At 37.8% G+C, this 16,744-nt stretch overlaps 1 protein-coding gene across 6 annotated transcripts in view; it reads right to left on the reverse strand.

Moving 5' to 3' along the window:
- Positions 1-3,737: 3,737 nt before the first annotated feature.
- LOC118414266 (uncharacterized protein ZK1073.1-like) overlaps positions 3,738-16,744 on the reverse strand; it is a 35,987-nt gene continuing 22,980 nt past the window's right edge. For 2 of the 6 annotated variants that reach the window (XM_035818185.1, XM_035818191.1), the window contains 9 exons: positions 16,127-16,213; positions 14,570-14,647; positions 13,450-13,461; positions 11,115-11,215; positions 10,331-10,366; positions 10,048-10,099; positions 9,510-9,587; positions 8,839-8,890; positions 3,738-7,151 (listed from right to left, as the gene is read on the reverse strand). In XM_035818185.1, coding sequence (XP_035674078.1) covers positions 7,090-7,151; positions 8,839-8,890; positions 9,510-9,587; positions 10,048-10,099; positions 10,331-10,366; positions 11,115-11,215; positions 13,450-13,461; positions 14,570-14,647; positions 16,127-16,213 — 558 coding nt within the window. In that variant the 3' untranslated portion in view covers positions 3,738-7,089. The other 4 variants (XM_035818186.1, XM_035818187.1, XM_035818189.1 and 1 more) reach the window with 4 other exon arrangements.

The following is a 16,744-nucleotide window of genomic DNA, read 5'->3' on the forward strand; positions in this document are numbered from 1 at the left end:
ACTTGAAACTAGGTCACCAAAAGAAAGGTAAAATGGCAAGTCCGAAACTGCTTGCATGGCCAACTTCGGGCACGGTGAATGGTAAACGGGATAAGCTTAAGGAGAGTAGCCAAGTGACTCCAGTCGTGTCACACAGATAGGAAGGTACACAAAAACGCGTGAAGGCTATCCCGTATTGGGATACACAGATTTGAGCACTTTTACAGAAGCTTTTTGCTATGTAAAAATGCTACTTGTATATATGTAACAATTTACTACAGAATAACGCACGAATGATGGCATTTCTGATAACGTTTATGCGCACACATTGTACAAAATAAAATGTAACATTGACAAATTGACAGCAATTGTTTCATTTAGTCAGAGTGACTTAACCTTTTATGAGTGTTAAAATGTTAGCTAAAAGCTATATGCCGCTTTAATGTCACGAAACGCTTAGTATTTGTACCTGTATAGCCGGTATAATAGCCCTTTGACGTAACACACCGGCTTCCCTGGGCACGCGACGTGGCAGCGACTGGTTAGCATGTACTCACACTTAACGACCTGTCACAACTAAACGGCGCACAGTTCGGTCTTAAAGTCATGTTGAAAGCTTTTTAATGAGGACGCAGTCATGGCATCTAGTGAGGATGTCACTCACAGCAATGAGTAACTTCAAGACTTAAATAGAGGCTCCCACGCCGTTTGACGCATGAGGCAGTTAGGATAGTCCAGCTTGCTCTGTCCAAAGCCAGAAATCATGTCAATGTTACATTTCATTTTCAACGTATGAATTGCCTTGTGCAAAACTCGACGAAAAAAGAATTTTCAAACACATTTTTTTATCCTGGGTTTGTACCTCTTTGGTACTTGCACATTACTATGTGTTGTTCTCGTCTGAGCTAGTATTTGATTTGTATTTCGTACGATCGTCGCTTTATCAGTCTTTCTGTACAATTCAGCAAGCATAATCTGGACATGTTCCTCTGCCTTTTGTGTGATCAGCTGTAGATCTGTGGACTGGTGACACTAGAGCACCCCTGTTGTAGTTACTTTAAGAGAATCTGACAGCTTTGTTCTGTACCCTTTCCAGTTTGTCTTATCTTTCTTTGTATATGGATTGGTACATAGGTTTTGGTCTGACTAGTGACGTATATGCAAGTGATTGTACCCTTGATGGAAATGCCTAAAAAGCATATTTGTCACCCCCAATTAGGGATGGGGACCGGTACATTGGACCGGTTCAAAACCATTTTTTTTCTTTTTGTACCGGTCAAAAAAACTGACCTGAAAAAACATGAACACATCATATCGGCAGGCATCCGCACGCTTTGGGGCTTACCTGTCAAAGAACGAAGTAGCGTTTATGGTCACTTTTTCAAATATACAATTAGCAAAGACAAAGTTTTAAAACGACAGTGGGAGTCGGATACTCCAAAATACAGATTTCTTTGTAGCGAACTTCGATGGACCGTTGTTTTGAATATCGCTCATTCACAAGTTTTTAGTCAGGTCCGGGTTCAGCTCTAGACCTTGACCTGATCCTCTGGACCTGAACCGGACATGTACCTGAATTTTCTGTACCGGTACCCAACCCTAATTCCAATGTCTGTTTAGCCTTGGTGGTTGATTTGTTAACAAAGACACCTCATTTTAGTATTGTTGTTAATGTAGCGACCAGGTACGGATGCGCCTGGGGTTTGTTGAATATGGACTATTGGACTTTAAATGAGTTAACCAGCTTTTTCTTTACTACTGAATCTGGCTGTAAAAAGATTAATGGACAATGTTTTGAGACGAAATATATGTATATATGTAGAACACAAGGAAAATTGAAATTGTGTGCTAAGTATTCTTTAAAATGTGGAAGGAATTAACGTTGACAACAAAATGCAGTTCTGATCTTCGTAGAAAGGAAATTGGTTCACATCGAAGTCTTGTGCTATCAGTGGTTAATGTACGCTTTGCTCAAATTTAAAGTTGGTCATTAAACTTACGTGCTGTAAATGAAATTGCTAGTATTCATTCAATGTTTTCTCTGTTGTTGTTTTCAAGTGTCAGGTTGATAAAGGTACAAAATGTTCAATTGTCTTTGGGGCTATAGGCTAGCGCTCAGTGGGTACTGTGTCCCGCGTACGGTATTGGAGACGGAGCCCATCCCTCTCCTTCTACCACCTTCACCTCCCTAACCGATGTACCGTCACTATCCACTTACACCCATTTGGCAAGTAGAGTGAGGAAAGTGCCTTCAATCTGGCCAGTGATAAACGTTGTTTTCCTGCGAAAGCTGGATCCCCAAACGACTAAAACACTAAAGAACGGGAACGTGGTAAATATTGACCACGAGGCAGTTATAATCATAATACTGGGGAGCCTGCGCGAAAACACATCTAGGCATCTAGGATCTAGGCACATCCGTGGAAATTGATGCGCCCATTATAAAATCTAAGTGGTCGGGAACGTTGAACAAATGGCTGAACACACAGAGCATGGTATGCTAAACAATGAATTCATTGTTTTCTTATCTTCCCTATTTGATTTAGGAAGACTTCACTTGTTCTCCGATCCGTTTTCCGATTTTACTTTTTTTTTAATACAGTTTACGGCATATATCTCCTCATTTGTACGATTTACGGAAATTGATGCACACTGACGTCATCCATATAATCAGGTCTTCCTGTTTTGGTGGTTAAGTGATACATAAGGATTGATTTCTAAGGTGACGCACAACAAAATTCCTCTCCAAGGAACTGCATACGTAGCAGATTACAACCTGAAAAGAACATTCTTTAATTGAGAACTGCAGGCAGCACGGAAATTGTTTAACCACGCGCAGTGCATTCTAGCCACACGTCATTACATTTTTGCTACAAAAAGAGCTGCTGTCATTAACCTCAGGCCGTTGAACTTATTTTCAACATGGTTCAAAAATGCGAAAGGGGTTCTCGAGTTGTAAAATCTGACCGATCAAAACATGAAAAGTCATTTTCCTACATCATAAAAGGCGAATGAATGCTACTTTGTTGTGGAATAAAAATTGAAATAAGCGCTACCAATGTGGTCCATGGCGCTACGGGCCCACGGCTTGCTCTCGCGTTGTTACCAATTATCAAATGATGGAAATGAAGGAAATTACCCTAATATGTTGCAAATAAACTGAAAATGTCAATCTACAATGATATTTTCTAATCAAAAATATTTTGCAGAAAAAATACAGGCACCAAAATTCCACAATACGCCCTTAAGCATACCTTTAAAAAAATCATTTTGTACAATGAAGTGTTTGTCAATTAATATCCTAACGGATGTGACTGGATCTACATCGTCGGTATCATCATTTGAAGTATGTTTCTGTCGATGTCATTGTCATCTTATCCCTGCGATGTGTATTTTGCTTTTCTTTAAAAAAAAATTATTTTGGTTCATTCAAAACTTATCTACTTACCTCCCAGAGCGTGTGCTGGCTAGGAAAGGCAGCGTGTTTGAACAGTTTGATTGTTCTAGTTCTTCCCCATCTAAATCAACAAATAACCAACATAAACTAGAAAAGGCTAATTAAATGTTGGTCCGACTTGAAATGGCCCAAACTTTCAAATCTTTCCACGATACTTTCAATACACTTCTCTCTTGGAAAGACTGACTCTTTAAAGTATGGCATTCAAAGATTGTAGTCTTTTTTCTTTTTTTTTGTCAGCCGTTTGGACAGTTCTATTCTGCTACAGTGTTGTAGACGGACAGGAAACAAAAGTACAACATTCAATATGTAGCCTGTTTATTGTGTCCTCGTTCCATATGAACCAACCGTGCAAGAATGTGCTTAACCACATCACAACATTAAACTAAAGCTTCACATAAAAACCCATCTGGGATCAACTTCGTACCAACAACCGTCTAAAACTTTGATATAATCATTCACTAACCTAAAATGGGGGTACATGTACAGCATAAGGCTGCCTTCTTAGCGTAAAAAACGATGCAATGCTTTACATCAAGCTTCTGAGGCTTCTTGTAGAGAACTTATCAGCTTCTATATGTTCTCATTCTCAATGAAATTATAAGCGCCCAGATAGACTCAATCTTATTCTTATGGTCCATTCTTTTTAAGTGTCCTTATTGCGACTACTTATACTGCCCAATAGGCATGCATTGAGTGACTGGTGATAACATTGGAATGGATGCAAACTTCCAAATAAAGAATCCTGAGGCTGTAGATGGCATCATTTTCTATTTCTTCAACATAGCCAAACGTCACTACATGTATACTGCAGTCAATAATCCTAGATGAGAAGTATAAGCAATAATAACAGCAATGCATTACTACAGGCACATTATGATTTCTGATCAGAGACTGTACAAAACCATCCCGGCTATATCAAACATGATTTTTTAAACATGGCATTTGTGATGGCTTGAAATCTTTCCTTTCAAAATGTTTTGTCTATGTGGTATATTTGTAGCTCTTTTACCATGTACCGCCTGTACAAAAATTGTTCATACCATTCTTTACACTCCGTTTTTCTTGTGATATTTGAACAAAAATTACTGGGATACTAGGCGACAATTTGGGCACATTTTGTTTGTCAGATATCAAATTTTACTGGTGTCCACTGGTAACAAATTTGCATTGGTCATTTGGAAAGTTGAGTAGTTAATTTCAGTGTCCCACAGTTTGTTTGAGATATTCCCTACTGAACAAGTATCTTGCCTATTCATCTTGATATCAAATCAGCAACAATTCTAACAATTTCTATCCACATGTACAGCTTATAATTGAGAGCATGTGTCCAAGCTATGCCTCTGATCAGCCATCTTAATGCACTAGCCATTCAGCTAACTTCCCAGCAACAATTAGATTGTTGTCCAATCCTTAACAAATTGAATATAGGATGGCATATTTATCAAAAGTGCAACACACAGAAAAAGGGACACAGACTTCTAGTGTCTTTACAACATACACACTGGGGTAACATTGCATTTGTAGCAATAATTTTTCCTTGAATAACACTAAATATGTGATTTCAAGCTAAAGTAAAAACATACCAGCAAATAAAAACAAGCATCTCAAATCATGAAAACAAACATTTCGAATTCAGCACTACATCTGTTTCTGATGTATGATTCTTGGACAGCTACTAGTTTTCCACACTTTTCATGGATTTTAATAGCTCATTTCAAATGTTGCAAGCTGCAACCATAAAACAAAGACCACCCAACTGCAAGTAGCACTCAAGACTATTCTATTTTGAAAGATTGAGTGGGACAGGGAAATAAATGGGAGATAACAATGAAAAATTGGCATTGTCAAACAATGATCAACTTCTGGCCTGCCCTCCTGTGACTTGAAAATGGAAAAGTCCAAGTATACAAAACGTATAGCGATGAATATACAAATGTATAGAGTAATCAACAACCTTTCTCCAACCGCATGTAGTACACACTGTAGCGCTAATACATGCACAATATTTTCAAGGACAACAAAGGAGATTTTAAACAGTTCTTATCACTGTTAACTTCATCAGCTTATCTTTACACGGTACTTTGAACACCAGCTCATATTATATAAGTGGAGAACTAAGAGGGGCAGTTGTAGATATATATATCATGCCTTCCTAATTCAATCATGGTAACCATGCGTGCAAGTCAAAACATGAACACATTCAAGCAAATTCCTAAATAAACAGCATAGCTAACAAGCTGTACACCATTTTGGTATTGACCTGAACATAGCTTCTCAAATTGTTGCAGCACTCCTAATTGCTTGCCTGCTAACATCATCATAGTGATCATTATCACAAATACACTGAAACTTTAACTGGATACACATCTTAAGACTTCACTTAAAAACTAAGCAGTTGCAAAACTTTGCAACTTACACTTTGTCCTGTTTCTACTGGGTACTCTGTAACAATTGTTTTCCTTTCTAGGCTAATGTGAACAGTCTTACCTTTTTCAAGAACAGAGACCAATTCAAAATGTAGGTTCTTTGCCAGTTCATAGTACTTTGGCAGCAATTTTGCATGTAACGTGGATTGCACAAATATCAGGGAACTGCTAATATTCGTAACCATGCAGCTTACGTGTGCTACTTACTACACTTGTGTATTCATTCTGAAGTGTTTACAACGTCAATAAGGCTTGAGAGTATCATACTTCAAAGGGTGACTTTTTTCCTTGCTGTTGTTCTTAAACTCATTGGTAGTTCTGCTTGGTGTTCTACTGACAAAAGCTGTTGTGTATCTCTTGCATGTCTACACCTAGGTTTACATGCTACGGGTAAACTTTGTCCGTGTGCAGGATTTTTACAATTGTCGGTGCAGTTGGGCCCATCCACAGTGTCCCAACTTAACGTACAAGGTAACAAAATTTTAGCGCGGCTGGACAATATGTCATCTTGCTGTAAAACTGAATGCAAAAATGAGGGATGCTCACAACTGACATCAAAAGAATTTTTTTGTTAAGAGCTCAATGTGACTTAAGTCAGCTGATTTTCTTCAAAAAGTACAACTTACAGAATAGAAAATTAATAGAAACTGACATACAAAATGCTTCCCTTAAATGTAGCAAATTATTATACATCTAGCTTTCCCTTAAAACACAGCTGTAATCTGACTTAAAATCAAGAAAGCAATTTTCCACTTTCTTCAATACTTGCTGAACAAAACATCAAGAAACCAAAGGTCAAAACCCAGCAATTCTCTGCTGCTTCTCAAAATCTTGTCAAATGCACATGTGGGCTTGAAAATGCTGCACACTTAGAGTTTGTTTGGTACCCTACTGAGAGCCTGCCACTTGACATCTTTGTACCTTGAAGTTAACTAACAGCATTACCTCTTAACGTCTAAGCTGGAGATAATGCAGGACAAGTCTTCAAAGTGCCCCCCTTTAAATGCATCTGAGTCTTTCAATGCTGTAAGTCTTGCAACTTTTGTGGACTTTTATTTTGCAGTATTTGCAGTGACCTCTTCCCTACAATTTCACACTGAATTGTAATCTGCAAAAAAAATTATTTCCTTCATACTGCAAAATAAATCGCCGCAAAAGTTACTGGATTTACAGTACTGTGCACGAGGCACTTTAAAGACAGCTGAAGAGCACAGATTTCGAACTTTATGCATCCGTGCCTGACAGAGATGTTCCTCGTGACATCTTCTTGGAGCGGACAGACGAAACTGGTCACAGGGGAAGGGGGTTGAAAGAGAGCAGAACAACTTGATGAGAATCAAATCAATGGCAGCTTCTCAATAATGCATCACAATAACATGATGATACATGATAATGTAAGTAGGAAGACATCAACTGTTACATCATGACACAACCTTAGTCTTCTTAACAACAAGGCCTTTTTCAACAGTGGACCATGAAATAAGAAAACATGCAACTACAGTAGTATAATAACTACATTTTGTGCATTGTTATAAATTTCAAAGACGTTTTGGTGACTTTTTGTTCTATGGAATTCCACATTGGCATGTCTTTCTTTTCACTATATATATTCACATGCCATTCAAATTTTATTTAAAAAAAAAACTACAAACACTAAACCAGTGAATTGAAACAAAACACAATGTATACTAAACCTTAACATGTTATGTTAGGGAGAGAACACACCAGTGGAATGTAGGTAGTATGTAAAATAGAATTGCAAATCATTGCAGTGACAAAGCACCCAGTATGTTAAAAAAAAGCGGTTGCTACTTGAATGTTTAACCCCACTGTTGGTACGTTAACATACATGTACTTAAATCTGTTGGTTACAGCAGCTGTTGGGAGGGTGAGGGTTAAAGAACGAGATAGCATCCGTCCTCTCTGTTCCATATACCATGCGTACGGCATGCACACATGCCATGCAGCGGTTAGTCAGCAGCCGGCTTGAGTAACTCCCTCATAAAGTACGAGCGTTTACAGGGAGTCGCGGGAGAAGGAGCTACCGCGGGACATTTTCCGCGACACCACAGATGCGACTGCCAAGGGGAACAACACCAACAGAACATGCGTCATGCAACGGAAGACAAAAATTAGGAATAACGTTCTCTTGTGCAGAGCCTTTTTGATACAACATACCTTGGGGAAACTCAATCTACTAAACCAAGCTGAAGTTTACACTTTTTTTTGGTTGCGTAATCACCTAAATGTTCCTTCATGTTAAGATGATTTTTTATTGTCTGAGAGCTAGTTTGATTGGCTGAGAGCTAGTTTGATTGTCTGAGAGCTAGTTTGATTGGCTGAGAGCTAGTTTGATTGGCTGACAGCTAGTTTGATTGGCTGACAGCTAGTCTGATTGGCTGACAGCTAGCAACAGGCCATGCCTTGCATTTATTATCATTATAACCAAAACCATTCATACCAACTGCAATAGATATTTGGATTAGCTGACAGTTAGTTAGAGGCACACACAAGAGTGGAAACCTCAGCCCAGTTTAGCAGAGCTTCCCTAAGATATTGTATTGCATAGGATGCTAATGAGGCTCTGCATAGGAGAATGAGCAATAAGAGCAACTCAAGTGCCATCTCATTCTACAGCAAGCAAATCAGAGTTGATTTAAGAGCAATGGGGGATACTTAGTGCACAGCAAAACTATGAATAAAAGCTTGAATATGACAGCATTAATCAAAGCTCATCATACCAACAATACATTTTTAAATCATCTTAAGACATAGATTAAGTACAAATTAGGTAATAGCATATCAACCAATGGTAATGACGGGACTGATGATGATGATGATATCAACTAATATGAGGTTGTACATTGTATCATTGTTGCACAATAAAGTTACACACAAAACATTGTTCAGTGCCTACAGGTTTACACAAGAACAGGTTTTCCCCATTTTTGTTGTTGTTTGCAGAAAACTTACCCAGTCCCAGGCCTTGCAGGAAGAATAGCATACTTTCAGCTAGCTTCTCTGGCTGGAAAAAAGTAGAGAAAAGGCCATTGCCAAAACCTGTCTCAATGAACCTGTGCTGTTTGAATTAAACCTATACAAAAATGTATATGTGATCACCTCTACATAAGAACCAGCTGCCCAAGGTGACCATTTTCTGTTTTGCCATTGCCACAAACATTAAGAATCCTCAGTGTCTAAAGTGACTAACTGTCTCCATAGACCAGATTTTATTGGTCTCCTGAGCAATCTTCTAGAGTAGTATTGACTGTTATAACACTTCAGGAAGTTACTGTCCTTAGTGCTGAAACTGCTGCTGCTGTGTCTTAGCACTTCCTTTTCCCACATGAATGAAAAGTCATGCAGTATCATGCTGGTCTGCACTGTTGAACCTATTGCTACAGTGTCTCTTCTTACTGTATCATGCCAACTTTGCTACTAATTCTCGACTGTGGTAAGAAGCTGTCAGAGATGTGACTGTACAGTGAGCATGGGTGCCATCTGGCTTGGGGAAAGTTTTACGAAACTAACTACAACAGCATAACTTGAAACACCTTCCAAACGTGGCAATACAACTGAGAATTACGTCTGCTGTTTTTGTAGCGGTGTTCATTCCGCGTATGCAATTTGCAGGGAACACTTACGTTATCGTCCATGACATCCCCTCCATCCAGCTTTAGGATCTCGCTGTTTTGACGGTCCATTGCAGTGTATGTCTTCTCCTGTAATGATAAAGCAGCAACATGCAGCAATCCAGATACTATGTGTATGGTTAAGCACCTTCATACACCCAAATGTTTTGACTATGAATACTCAAGTGTACCAATTTCTATTAAGTGGGGTTGCATATGTTAAGAAACTACTGTACACTTGTATAGACACTGAGCATATTCTTGACAATTATGTATCAAAAGGAAACTTAATAACCTTTGTTTTATTCATTGTTTAAGATTTTAAGATTAGCTAATATAGATTTTAGATCCATGCAGTAAGCGAAGCAATAAGGTTGGTTTTGTGTCAGACATTTTACTTGATGATCAGTAAGTCTTGACAAGACCTTAAAATGATTAGATCTTGGCTCGCCCCTAGCAGCTTGTTTTGTTACTTTCTCTTTTTAAAAAGTGCCATGTTCTATTGTGTCCAACACCTTGACATGTGTGACAACAGTACTTAGTAACTTACCACGTCCTTCACATGGGCCGACCTGCTACCAGTCACCATCAGCACACGGCACCTACAACAACAGTAAGTTGATTACAGAAACATGTTGCAAGGCTTACTACATGTAACAGAGATATGAGGAAGATACATAGTAGTTCCTATTGTTTCCTATTGTTGGTAAAAGTAATAAAGCACAACCAAGGAATCAAACTTATTCTAACTCCATCAAATGTTTAAATTCACTCCCGTTTACTGCAACACTAAGTGTTAAATTCTGCATTCTGTGACAGTCCTATTCACTTACTTCATTGTCTTCAGCTTGTCCATGAAGTTGGTACGGCTGGAAACAAAGCATGTAATGTGAGTGAGAAATTTCAATTTGTAACGCTTTGGCTTAATTGAATTTAATCCAATTTAAAAGGTTAGTTCCAAAAGGCCAACATGAACGATATAGTCATTTCAACTACATGTTACTATCAAGAAAGCAAGAAGCGAGAAATGTTATGATATTAATAAGATGTTTCTTCATTTGGAGTACATAACTAACCAAGACCACATGTTAGTGAGGCTAGATCATTATATTAAGCTCTTCAATATTAAAGATGATAAAACAACAAGCCAAAAGAAATAGACACCAACACAGCACAGCTGAAAGTAAAACCCACAGCAAGTGAAAAATAGTTCACCGTCTCAAGACAAATCAGATTCTTAGACTACATTTTTCTTCCATCATTCATTCAAAAATTTGGTCTTCTCTTAAAACATCTTCTTTTATCTTTTCACAACTGTGTTCTGTGTGCTCTTTTGTCACAGAATGGACCCTTTAGCTAGCATTGCAAGTAGTCCTTTCTTTCCCATTACGAACGGTCAATATGTTCCTAGTTTGTCCCACAAAATAGCATACAGTACACCATTGACTTCAATAGTACAAAAAACGTCATGATTTTAGGAAAGGCCAACTCTTTGATTGAATGACAGAGTAAACTTCATGGCACTAAAATCAGCATGATCTGTTTGCAACCCTGCAGTATGAAACACAACCACCAGAGGGCTCTACATGACTACAGCTTCTATGCACAGCTACTCACGCCATGTAAGTCTCTACAAAGCAGGCCAGGTTATGGGGGTTCATGGTCTTGTACAGGTTGTCGTGGAAGGCATGCACCTCTTTGAGCTTCTGATGTTTAGCCTGTCCGGGAACAACAGCTGTGGTAAAACCTACACTGCTACATGCAAGGGGTTAGTAACTGTTGTTCTGTCTCTCTCAAAAGGGAGAAACAAAGGACACAACAAATCACCAAAACTGCAAATTTTTGTTAAAAGTACTAGACTAAGTAATATTAGTTTAATTAGCTCAAAACGAATGAAATCAGGATCTTGGGATGAATTTCTCAACTTAAATGTGCCACAAAAACAGATTGAAACATTTTCACTGGTACTATGCAAAGCCTTTACATCTGTTCAAAAGCATGGTTTAGAAGTCTTTGTGGTCAGACTTACTTTAAATTCACTTTGTTTCTTTTTTAATCTTACCTTTTCAAACTTAAGTTTTATATGCACATTTGTACATCGAATAATAAGTACTGGTATTTAATACAGAATCTTATGACTCTTCCAAATCCTATGGTTCAGCAAAATCATAGCAATTAGATTAGCAAAACATTACTAAATAGACAAATTGTAGAAAACAATGGAATTGTTTCGTATATTCATCTCGACCGTATTTTGGAGCAGATTCTGGGTCCTTTGTTCCTCCCTATGAAAAAGAGTCAACACGGGTGCACAGCTTTGATACACAGACTTGCAGTAGTCTGTACAGTCCGGTCATACCTACCTCATGTAGCGATTGACAAAACGAGCAAGGTTTTGGTGGTTGAACTTGGAGTAAAGGTGATCACTATACCCTCGCACCTCACTCAGCTTGTCCTTCTTTGCCTACCCAAAGAAAAACCCACGTATACAGAGAAAGGAAAAGAAAGTAACATACATGTATCAAGAAAGCAAACAAACACAGGAAAAAGGGAAAGAAACACTACATGACTTGTACATTTCCTAAATTGTAGAAACAAATTGGCTTTATAACTGTTGAAAGTCAAACAATAAAAGATTCTCAATGGTTAAGAAAATAAATCTAATGTTCAACTTATAAACAATTACTTATATATGAAAACATCCACAGCTTCAGAATGTCTTAAGGTGCATAAGACGTCTCTTTAGTCATTGTCATTTTAAAAGATTTCCCTGCATCAGACAATGACTCCAGCAGGCAATTGGAACAAGTTAAACATATTTCTGACTTTTCTTAAACATCATGGGAAACAACAGATGGTTCACTATCATTGTCTAATGTCCAAAAACTTGTTACGAATAATAGCAGTATTAATACTGAGAACTGTTTTAAAACACCGATTTAATTTACGACAGCGAATAAAAATTGAAATAAACTAAATCAGAAGACTGATAATACTACAATCAGGTTGTCCCTAACTATGGGGAGCAACTGAACGGAACTGCACTTTGTTTGAACATGCTCTGAGATAAAACTTTGTTTTGATATTAGTTCAATGTGTCTCCAATATATATACACTATCTTTCAAGTTCAGCAGTCCACATGCACAACTGTACAGTACTAGTAAGAAACCAGATTCATAATGTATAACTATAAGTGAACCCAAAATTGCAGCTGTATGGCAAATGTAAACAGTTATCATAAGCTGCCTATTGGTAGGAGATTTTTGCTAAAAGGTGCAAATTTTAGTTTGAATTTATAACCAGAATTTTGTACTGTGGCAGTACCCTCAGTCAAACCTAATTTAAGGCTAGTAGCATCCCTTCTTTACACCAAAATGTGATCATACAGTTCACGATGAGGTTAATTCTTGCAACAGCAAGACAAATTTTCAGTCATCATGATGTATTTCTCAAAAGTCAACATTCTCTAAAAACTGTACTAAATTCCTCTTCTCAGAGCAATGTCTTCAAACATAGTGCAGAATGACTTTTACAGTTATCACTTTTGCTCCAACACTAACACCCCCTGTCAACCACTATAGCTAGATGCTATGACTGCTGAGCAACCACAGATTTTGCAAATCTTTAGCAAATATATTTAATGTTTAGTTGTCTTTAACTTTAAATATACTTTTATGTCTTGTATCTGGTTCAGAAATAGCAATAACTGGTCTTGTCCTTGGTGCTGAAATTGCTATGACATACATACACATTTGCATGTTAATGAAACATGTCATTTGCATCTTTGGGAGACTTGAATGACACTCATACATGATATCAAGACTCACACAAATCTAAATTTGGTTGCTCAGCAATCACCACATAGATGAAAGGCCAGGCCTAAGTGGTGCTACATGCATGCAGGAACTCCCCATCCACATGCTACATGTACATGTAGACCTGTAGGGTTACCTTGGCCAAGTCCTCCAGTTTTGTTAGCGTGATATAACAAAAGGAAAACTCACAATGGAGACACAAGTACAACACCACAACATGACAGCACAAAGTAGATACCAGGCCGACTTTCTTAAGTAAAGGGGAAAAGTACTTAAGGCTTGCACACTCTTTTTCAAGAAGATGAAATTCAATTAGATTTTGACTTAAGTTTGTGATGATAACAGCTTATTTTTGGCTGGATTTATTCCATATAGCATGCCAATAGCTGCAGTACATGTCAATTATATATAATACAAGTACATGATTGTGTATTTTTGCAATATAAAACCTCAGTCCAGTTTAGCAGTGCCCCAAAAGTACGTTGTACAAACTTTAAGGTAGCAAATGACTCTTTGCATACTACCTGAGATTGACTGTCAAATTTGGTACATTCTGAAGATATTCTTGTCAGTGTAGGATACATACTTGTCTTCATAACATTTTTTAAAAGCAGATTGTGATCCATGGAATAGAATTTTTTTTTGCTGTAGCGTACAATGTATTAAATCAAAATAAACTTCAAATATTCCAATGAGTGCAAATTGTCCATTTTGTCAAACAACCCTTTACTTAGAAAAATCAAGACCCTGTGCAAATTATTTTGATAGTGAAACTCACAAGTGATGAAATGAGGATGGAGAGTGAAAGTAGAGCATTAAATATATTCACAGCATCATTAGACAGCAGACAGTTAGTTAGATCTTAGTGTAGTCTTTCAGATAGTACATGTATATGTCATGATGTAAAAGATTTCTTCTACCTATACTTAAGGTGGGTGCTTGTGAAACACTTCTTTAAGATTGCCATTTGGATTGTTAAAAGCAAAGTAACATCATCAGTTAGCTGAACATACATGTATGATACCTGTTACATGACATGAAGTAGGGAATTGCAACATCATTACATCTATATATAGTACAAAATGGAAACATTATTAACAAAATCTACATGTATTTCTTTTGAATCAAATGATCAACATTTTGTGCCAAGTGTATGTAATAGAAGCTTCTTTGACTTGTTGTCAGAGTTGACCACCATGACCAACATAAATGGTTCATTCTATATGACCCAAGTTCATGTAATACATACAACTTACATTTCCATAGTGGTGCCAGATCAGGTAGCTCTCACTGGTGGGGTTCATCCCCTTCATGTTCAGCTGTAGAGATGCAATCTGCACACAGACAGCAGGATGCAAGTCAAACAATTACATGTATGATCCATTTGTAGCATATCAAAGGAAATACATCTTAAAACAGCCATCACAGGGTATCTGTTGAAAGTACAAAGGGATTAATGTAATGTACCACATGAAAGTATAATCAATACTGGAGATACAATGCTATGTAATGGAACATCCTAAATGAAAAGTGGCCAGTAAGAATCCTTTCTTTGATATGAACATTTGGGGTTTTGCACAAAACTAAGTTTTCTTACCCTTCTTGGCTTGATTTCAGAATCTGGTGTAGTAACTAAAGGAAGGTAGTGTTAACCTTCCTAACTTAAAACCTCTGTGCATTACCCAAAGTGCTGCAGATTTTGTACACAATGTCAGGTAGTACTACATGTGAATTATTTTTTTGTGAAAACATATTCATAGCAATCCATAATATGTACAATGTGTATCTGTTGGTATTCCTTTTCTCTCTATTTCAGATTACATTGTATGTCAAATCCAATGGGCACTGACACAACAACTTAATCTGTGACCACAATAGCTGGTAAGATACTTCAACCAGCTCTTGACAATGTAGGTGAAAATGCAGGAAGTGGTATACTTACTTTTTGACAAATTAAAAGGGTAAGCATGCAGCAAGACCCATGAAAAATGTTAGTGTTGCTGTATGGAGTCATCATATTTTTCTTTCTCTTTTTGTGACAGAAATTCTCATTTTCATCATTTTCGTTTGAGCCATTTGACACCGATGTGAGAATACTGAGGCCAGACAAAGTGGACATTGAATGAGATGATTCAGGACTACTTTCAGTTTCTGTCGCTTGGTAAATAAAATGGAATTACAACAGCCGTTCTTCCTTTAGATGGCCACCTCCCACCTCCTTCTGGGTAATGTTGACTGGTTTTACCTTTCTCTGTAGCTACAATGTACAAAATTAATGTAGGTGAGACCAAATTCTTAGCAATGCAGCAGTGACACCTAGCTGCAGTGCAAAGCATTACCATGAGGAAGATGATGATCATCACTGTTATAAAATGTTTCCTTTTGAAACTCTGGTTGAAAAGAGAATACTTGTTATTCCGAGACAATTTGATGTATAAAAATTTCTAAAAGTGTCAAATCAAAAATATCTTTACAAGCGACAAGTTTTATGTACCCCCCAAAAAATACACTTTTGGACAATCTTTTTCAAGACGGGAATTTCAGCTTATGAGGACCACAGAGCTGACTTTGTCTGACCATACGGCACAAGAACACCAACGATGACACCATACCACATCACCACCAAGAGCAAGCTGGGTAGGGTTGGGAGAAGGGGGAGCGTCACAGACTTGCAACGTGACTGACAAATGGTCACAAAATGAGTTAGAACACCTAACACACAAGTCACAGTACGCTGTACATTTGTCCTCTTGGTCATATCTTTACCGGGTACTTTTATCTCTCACAGCAATGATGAAAATCACACATCTTACCTTCTCCTGTCCCCATTCCAGAAAGCCTGCCGACTCAGCGCTGCACTCCAGCAGACACAGCCCCAGCACATCGTACGCTGAGACCATCTACGGACGGGAACAGGATCGTTCTGTGTCAGAATTTTTAGTATTGAGATTTACTACATTTGTCGAAGGATTGACGTAGCAGGTGACAATCACTTTTTTTAAGATGCCCATCCGAAGACCTGACTGTACTGTGTTAACTTTGACCTACTTACACTAGGATGGGATAAATGTTTCAATAAGGCCTAAAAAATGTTGTGTTTCCTGTTTCCCTACCTACCCTAGAAAAACTTGTTGACCCTAGACTTTTTTGGGGGGGGGGGGCAGTGGAGTCACAGCTTCAGCCTGCTTCTTCTTGAAGTAGAAACACTGTTTGTCCTATCTAAATAAATATGTCTATTAACTATTTACTAAAATCAAAGTTTGACATTGAAAGACAAGTGTCCTCATGCATTTCAGTTTTGTTTGTTCAACTGTATTGTAATATGTAATATGTTGGCCAACCTAAAAAATTTACAAGAAAAAAAAGATAACCCCTACCTACCAACCCTAATTTTTGCAGGACTGAAACAGGAAACGCTAGGCCTAAGTGTC

The sequence above is a fragment of the Branchiostoma floridae genome, chromosome 4 (assembly GCF_000003815.2).
Source record: "Branchiostoma floridae strain S238N-H82 chromosome 4, Bfl_VNyyK, whole genome shotgun sequence".
Lineage (NCBI taxonomy): Eukaryota > Metazoa > Chordata > Leptocardii > Amphioxiformes > Branchiostomatidae > Branchiostoma > Branchiostoma floridae.